Source organism: Lutjanus erythropterus, chromosome 2, assembly GCF_056507025.1.
Source record: "Lutjanus erythropterus isolate fLutEry1 chromosome 2, fLutEry1.hap2, whole genome shotgun sequence".
Classification (NCBI taxonomy): domain Eukaryota; kingdom Metazoa; phylum Chordata; class Actinopteri; order Lutjaniformes; family Lutjanidae; genus Lutjanus; species Lutjanus erythropterus.
The window spans coordinates 41,002,023-41,010,439 of NC_139318.1; the positions used below are offsets into that span (position 1 = coordinate 41,002,023).

An 8,417-nucleotide genomic window follows, 5' to 3' on the forward strand; every position below is an offset into this window, starting at 1 on the left:
AAAAAAATGTCTAAAGGATTTCCAAATAATTGCATTCTGTTTTAATTTGTTTTACACAATGTCCCAACTTTTTTGGAGTTACTTTTAGTACTTTTGTACTTCTTACAGAGTATTTTTCATATAATATTTTAGCGCTATTTTTACTTCAGAACAACATCCGATACTCCACCCACCACTGCGTATCATTGTGTCCGTTACACATATCGAAACTGTCTCGTGTGAGTTTTCTGACGACTGATCGGTTCAGGATTGCAACATCGTGGCTCCGCCCCCTCCCTCCCCGCTGGATGACGACACCGCGGGAGGAAACAACGTAACAAACAGACCCAGAGTCAGCCGTCGGTCCTCAGTCCGGCTGAAAGTTCTGGAGAGGAGCAGGTTCAGAGCAGACCGGAGTCCTGAGGGTCCCACCTGGATATAAAAACCACACCGAGACACGGACACCAGTGGACTTTTAAAACTGAACTCGGACAGGAGGACAGCGGGAGGACTCGGTGTGACTCGGCTTTGTTCTCTTCGGCTTCGGATTTAAAAAAGAACAAAATTAGTTTTTTATTTTTTTTATTTTTATTTAATACTTCCGGTTTGTGTTTTAGTTGATTTTTTAACTATCGGTTTAACTTAATTCAAACGGAGAAAAGGAAGAAGCTTACAACAGCTGACTGACGACAGGTTGCGCAACCGACACGACAATAATAACTAGACAAAGACGTCACCACCGGACGGTCGGCTCCAGTTCTCCCAGTATCAGACCCACTGGTCCCAGTCTGAGCTCAAACTTCAAACAAAAGAAAACCTTTTTGTGTCCTCAGCAACTTTTGCTCCACAGGCAGAAAGACAGACACCAGCTCCACGGCGACTCTACTGGGTTTCTATTGAGGCTACTGGATCTACTGGTTTCCTGTTGACCTGCAGTCTGGACAAGTCTGCGTGTTTCACAAGGTAAGAAACTGACCTGGGAGCAGAGATGGAGGAATATAACAAATTTTGAGTTATTCTCAGCAAATGTACTTAAAAGTACTAATTATGCAGAATGACCTCTGTCTGAGTTTTATTTTAATATCTATACTGGATTACTTTTAACCTACAGAAGCATTAACATGTCAGAGCTTATTTTAAGTGCTGTATGTTTTTTTTTTTGGTAGTTGTTGGTAGTAGCAGTGCTGGACAAAATATATCAATTTTATATGATAAGGCGACGAGAGACTTTGGCTTTTGTCCTTTCCTGGTTTTAAAATCTGCATGACAGCAAAGTGATGTAATTATCTGAACTTACCAGACTGTTCTAGCCTGACTGTTATTTCCTTTGCCCACTTAGTCACTACATCCACATGACTGATGAGTGTTTATCATCAGCGTTTATTGTGTCAATATTTTGTGAAAGCACCAACAGTCATCAGTGCGATATTGTTGCAACATCAGTGCAAATGTTTGGTCAAAAGCATTTGTTAAGTTCGTCGTATGTTTTCTATGTTAAGTCTGCAAAGTTACTACAGCTGTCAGATAAATGTAGTGGAGTGAAAAGTGCAATATTTACCTTTAGAAATGTGGTGAAGTTTGTGAAGTAGCAGAAAATGTACTGTACTGCAGTTCAGTCAAGAGAGAGTAAGAGTTTCTGATGAAACACACATCTGCAAGCAACAAAGTTAATTCTTGAACGTAAAAATGGGAGCTTAACAATTACAACCCAGAACTCGAGCTTGGTTTACTGTCTTTATCTGATGCTTTCAGCCACATCTTCATCAGCAGGAGGAGTTTTCACAGTTGTCATGGAGATCGGTTTGTTAGAATTTGACTTCCTCTTGTCCTTAAATGGCTTTAGAATCAGAATTTGATCTGATCTGATGAACACAGTGTCACACAGCTGAAAGACTGAGCCGAGAATAAACTTTTATTCTAAACTTGTAAGTCGGTATGGACGACTGACTCTGTGACGACTGAGCAAACTCCATCCACTGATGAAGACAGCCTGGGAAAACCGTGTGTGCACCTTCATTTTTATTTAAAACAAAGGTCACAAGAATAGACAGATTACCTACAAACAGCCCCTGCAAATCTTTTTAATGTTTTAGTGAGTTATTCTTCTGTGAAACACATTAAAATTGATTTGCTAACTTTAATGCAGGTTTACTACAGCAGGAGTGCTCTGAACACAAAAAATAAATGCAATAATAGTTTAAAATAGATGTAGATTCACACTCAGTTGAACTTCTGACTGAGCTCTCTGACCTCCAACGTCCGATCAGTATGATATCCATGTTGACAAGGTACCAAAAGCAAGAAGATAAACATCAGCAGGGAAAATACGGTGACTTGTGAAATATTACAATGTAAAATAAGTTAAAATGTGGAAGAAGAAAATCTCTAACGATGGCTAAAAAGCACTTGTATGCAAGTGAGTTTCATTTCTGAAACAGTTGATCAATCAACAACAAAAGCAATTTTGACAACTTGTTCATTTGTCTGTGCAAAAATCCTAAAAATAGTTTTGAATATTAGCTAGTTTTCTTTGTCTTCATGAGAGTTGACTTTTTGGTCTGGCAGAACATATTTGAAGACACCTTGTACATTTATTTTTCTGTTTTCTAACCTTGTGCAGGTCAAATGATTCAATAAATGATTGATTAAATAATAATTGTTAAAGTCCTTGCAAGTTTTAAGATGTCAGAGATAACTTTCCAGTAAAGACAAGAGTGAAACTTTTGAGCCGTGCTTCTGTCTGCGTCTGATACAGTCTGACGGTAGAGTCCAGTAGAATCCAGTAGAGTTTTTTTTATGTTTATTCGTCAGTTAACGGTCAGATCTGATTGTGAAAGCTGAATATACAGTAAAGTGATGGAGAAATCTCTTCACTGAGCAGAAGAGATGAGACATCAAACAGCACAGATTCACCCTGTGTGTGTGTGTGCGTGTGTGTCAGGGGGATGACGTTGCCGTGGTGACACTGTGACTCAGGGTGTTTCACCAGAGTGAAAGCAGCGTTGGCCAACAGCAGGTTTCCACACAGCGTCACCACGGTGACCGCAGGCTCAGAAGAACTTTAATAGACACACGCTCACTCTGTCGCTGCGTGTGTGTGAGTGTGTGGTAGGTGTTGACTGTATTTAAAGGCTGTTTAAACTATAAACTGTTGTGCTCTGATGCAACGATCTGAAAGCTGAAAGCGTCTGTCAGCTTACAGGAAGTTGCATCATGAAGCCTATAGACACGTTAACAGTGTAACATGTGAGCGGCAGAGACACAGAACACAGCGAGATGTGATACTAATAAAACTCCTCTTACTGTATGTGAAGATATTAATAAAGAGGCATCAGTGGACGGTGGAGGGGGGGGGGGCTCAGCTGTGGTGTCACCAGCAGAGGGCGCTGCAGGGCACAAAGGAAATAAAATTAACAACATTTACAACTTCTCAGATAAATTAAAGTTCTCATACATACCTGAGATACACCTGAGTTTGATAGGCAAACTGAAATCTGCAGACGTAAAGCAGCTATAATCAATATTTTATGACAACAATGTAAGAAATATCAGCTTGTAGTGAGTTTTAGCTCATTGTTTAGATGTTCACACACAACTTTGCTGTTTTAGTTCACCCTCACCCAGAGCTGCAACCATTAATCGATTAGTTGTTAACTCAGGGCACAAACTTTGCAGCAGTCAAACGCTGGTAAAATATGCAAGTGGAGGGTAGAATCGCTTCACTTAACAGCCTAAAAAAACAAAGGTAAAGGTCTATAAAGCGGCTGGTAAAATTTGAACACTCAGTTACTTTTGCACTACATGTCCACCATTAAATCAGTCCCCATCTATTGTAAGACTCAGTTAATCAGTTTAAGTAATTTTTGTGGTTGAAAATAATTCTCTAATTGATTTCAGCTCCTTAAATATTCATATTTTATGGTTTCGCTGATCTCCTGTGATGATAAACTGAATATCTTTGGGTTGTAGGCAAAACAAAACATCTGAGGCTTCAGCTGAACATTTTTCACCATTTTCTGACGTTTTATAGAACAAATAACTAATGGCTTAATCAAGAAAATAATTGTAACCTATCTGAGTTGTTAACTTTCTCACCTCAACACTTCTCACTGTGCAAGGTTGTCGTGCCACTTTGTGTGTCAGACATTTTAGGATTACTGCATTTTTATTCCGAAGTTGCTTTCCACATTTTAAATCACCTGAGACTAGAGTTTTCACCAGAATTTCCAACTTTTGTTGATTAACACCACAGTGCTGGCGCCAAAAAAGTCACTGAACGCTGACTGGTTTTGCTGCAAACCAAATTTCAGGCAGGACAGTAAACACTGAACTGAGCTGAGGTTCTGAATCAGCACTTAGCACTTTGTGATAATTAACAAATATTATATGGTTTTAAATGTGGTATTGAAAAAGTATTAAAGTATTTATATTCTTGACAACCATACCTCATATATGCCACAGCTGTAAGTCTTCATTAACCTGATTATGTCACTTCTCTCGTCCAATCACAGATGAACAAAGGTGTGACTACAGCCAGGTCTCAGCTGTGTCTGAAGAGGCTACTGGACGAGCCGCAAGACAATTTACCCAAACGTAAAGTACCCCGTCTGACTCCACAACCTCCCGCAACCGACCTATCGCCCGGCCTCAGGCCCGGAAGCCCCGCCCCCACATCCGACGAGAGCCAGTCCCCATCCAGAGTCGGACCGTACCTCCTGTTTGAACGCTGTGAGGGGGAGGAGACTTTCAGGGCCGAGCACGCGCACACAAAGCAGCAATACACCTGCCAGGTAGAGCTTCACGTACTACTGATACTGCAAAAATACCGCCAATACTTTTATAAATACTGCTGAAAATACTACTAAAAATACAAAGACTGCAGATATTGTTGTCATGTTATCTTAACCGTCCCTCCTGGTTGCCATGGTTACAGGTGCTTCCTCTGCGTGGTTACCAGGAGCGGCTGGCCGCCTACTCCCGCATCGGTCACCACGACAACATCTGCGGCCTGCAGGACGTGGTGATCGGCCAGGACAGCGTGTACGTCTTCCTGCCCGGTCACCACGGCGACATGCACGCGTACGTGCGAAGCAGGAAGCGTCTGGGCGAGGAGGAGGCGGGGCATCTGTTCGCTCAGATGCTGAACGCCGTGACGCACTGTCATTGCCACGGAGTCGTCCTGAGAGACCTGAAGCTCCGCCGGTTCGTCTTCACCGACAAATACAGGTGAGACAAGTGACGAATACTCTGAAAATACTGCTGATACTGCAATACTGCACAACACTCAGTTCAGTCTCTACACAGGTGAGACTGAATGAAATATAGAGATGACACTACTGACACTACTAAAAAATTTTTTACTGTATTGCCAATACTACCACTAACACTGCAAAAAATAGTTTTTGATACTGCTAAAAATACTAATGATAAAAATAAATTCTAATACTGTTAAACTAATACTGCAAATAAAACTTCTGATACTGCAAAGAGCTAAAAATGCTGCTAAAAATACAGACGTTTATTCTACCTTTCTAATAATACTACCATACTACTAAACTACTGACACTGCTAATATTACTACTTATATTAGTAGTATTAGCAGTATAATTACTAGTATCAGTGAGATAGATGAAACCTTAAAGAAACTTAGAGGAAAGAAAAAAATACTACCTCTAATACTTTAACTACCAATACTATTACCTACTAACTAATAATACTACTCCTGTCATTAGTACTGCAGTATTACTGCTGCTGTCACTGATGATGCCGTACATTAAAAATGCGTGCTGTTTTCTTTCTGCAGGACACGTCTCGCCCTCCTCGGCCTCAACGACTGCGTCCTCCTTCACGGTAACCATGATGACGACTCTCTGACGGACAGACACGGCTGCCCCGCCTACGTCAGCCCCGAGCTGCTGACCAATGGGAAAGGCTCCTACTCGGGCCGCGCCGCAGACATCTGGAGCCTGGGCGTGTCTCTGTACACCATGCTGATTGGACGATACCCGTTTCAGGACACGCAGCCCGCCGCGCTGTTCGCCAAGATCCGTCGCGGGGCCTTCAGCCTCCCCGATTGGCTGTCACCGCAAGCCAAGTGTCTGATTGGCTGCATGCTGAGGAAGTCGCCCGCAGAGAGGCTGGAGGCGTCGGAGCTGCTGATGCACCCGTGGCTGACCAATCCCTGCGTGCCACATCACAACACACACGCAACAGATCACAGCTCACAAAAGACACTACAGAACAAACATGAGGATGACGACCAGGTGGTGCCAACATGGACAGAAAAACACTAACACATATCTGTACATCTATACTTGTGAGGACCCACAATGATATAAAGCATCCACTAAATTTAATTTGGAATATTTAATGAGGGACTGTATGAGGTACTTATTGATAATCAGTCTATAACCTAAAGTAAATGGCAGACAGGAAGTCCCCAGTTTGGAAAAACAGAAGAGTACCAGCATGGAAATTAAGCAATGTGCTGCTGTGGTCAGCAACACAAGGTGTTTTAGCCACCAAACCCCCCCCCCCCCCCAAAAAAAACAAATATCACTCTCTCGCTCAACCAAACTCCACTGGCCAAATCAGCAATTTTACCCTGCAGAATATGGGTGTGCGCTGCCTCAATCTGTCAATTAGTTTGTGTTATTGTGTGACTTCTGTGTTTTAAAAGGTTAGTTCAAATTCTCTCACACAATAACACAAACAAACTCACCAGTTAAGGCAGTTTTAGACCAGCAGCTGCCGTGTTCTGTGAGGTTAAATTACTGATTTCGTCCATGGAGTTTGGTTGGTTTGAAGAGGGCGATATTTGGCTTATTATATTGGGCTGTTTCCTAGTATACACTTAAAACGACATTGATTTTTTTTTTGGTAGCTAAAATACATTTTGTACATTTTGTTTGTTTGACCCTGTCCATAGCAGTGCATTACTTAGCTTCCTGCACCAGGACACCTGCCGCTTAAAAGTTATCTATTTATTTATGGTAATTTACAAATCAAGTTATTTTTATTATTATATGTTTGAATGTCACCACAGTAATCACAACACATCATCAGGTAGCGATGATGTTTTGTCACTGTTTGCTAACGTTCCTTCAGGTGCAGTGACACAAAACTGGCTATCAAAAGTACCACATACAACCCCACTGCAAGTAATCCAAACTGTCCCTTGAACTGCCACAACTATTTGACTCCAATCCTTACGCTAAACTTATCCTGAACCTGATCCAAACTTAAACCCTAAACTCAAGTCTTTTAGGAGCAGCGAGGATCAGACGAACTGTCCTCCTCGACTCTCACAGTCAAAAACTCAAACTGGTCCTCACAAAGACACAAATACAACACCACACACACACACACTACAGAGACAGTCTGATCCTGGATTACTTGACCCGACCCTCAGGTGCCTTCCTCTCCTGCTGTAGCTCTGACTCAATACAGACTCCGCCTCCTCAGAAAGGGGTGTGGTCTGTGGCTTTGACCTCGCCTCGAGGTCTGAACCTGCTCCTAGTCTTCCACAAAACATAACTTTTTTACCAGTTCCACCAGCACCTGGAAAAATGGTGTGTTCAGGTGCTGTTTGTCAACATGGAGTTACATTCCAGCGTTAAACTGAGGACTTATTATTGACATTTCATCGATCTGCTTCAACGCCTGGTTTACAGGATCATTTTGAAGACTGAAGACGTTGATGATGAGCGCCTGAACACACCATTTATTGGTGTTAAAAAGTGGGACAAAGCTTTTCTCTCAGTGTTTACACTTTACTTCCTGGTTGCTCACTAGCATTATAAGTGAAGGATCGGTCAGTGTTGGAAAGTCACCAGCAACAGAAATCTTTCTGAAAAGCGGATATAATCAAAAATGACACAAACTCAGCACAGAGTGTTTAAATTCAGCTCCAGGCTGACTTTAAAACATCAAAGTGTCCCTGATGATCACAGTGTAATTGAAACTGAGTGACATCATGGTAGCTAAAAATATTTTTCAGGCCTGTTATCTCAGGATCAAAAACTTCATTTAATAATTTCCACTAAATTCTATTTTTGTGGTGCTCATAAAGACTTATCCTGAAATTTACTCACTTATTTTTTTAGGTATAAACCATTTAATAGTTTTCATGTGACATGACATCTAATTTTATCTGAATAGGAAACATCGCATATTCTGGGACACCTTTGGTTCAACCATCATCCCAAACTAACAGCACAGAAAATGTGTGATCATGAGAAAAACAATCTTATACATCAATGTAACAGTGTTATTAAAATACAGGATAAATTATCTAATGTCTGCACCATGTGTTGAATCATAATAAGAAACTAATTAAGTTGTAATCTTGAGATAATCGGACTGAAAATATTTCTGACACTTCAGTTTTTTGTTTCATTCGACTGAGGCTGACCGATCACGACCTGACAGACCTGCAG

General features: G+C 41.4%; 1 protein-coding gene across 1 annotated transcript; it reads left to right on the plus strand.

The window, feature by feature from the left end:
- The first annotated feature begins 307 nt into the window (after window positions 1-307).
- trib3 (tribbles pseudokinase 3) lies at window positions 308-6,330 on the plus strand. The gene is made up of 4 exons (XM_084739961.1): window positions 308-942; window positions 4,491-4,769; window positions 4,913-5,205; window positions 5,783-6,330. Exons 2-4 carry the CDS (start codon window positions 4,491-4,493, stop codon window positions 6,270-6,272), a joined length of 1,062 nt encoding a protein of 353 aa, XP_084596087.1. The 5' UTR covers window positions 308-942; the 3' UTR covers window positions 6,273-6,330.
- Window positions 6,331-8,417: the final 2,087 nt, after the last annotated feature.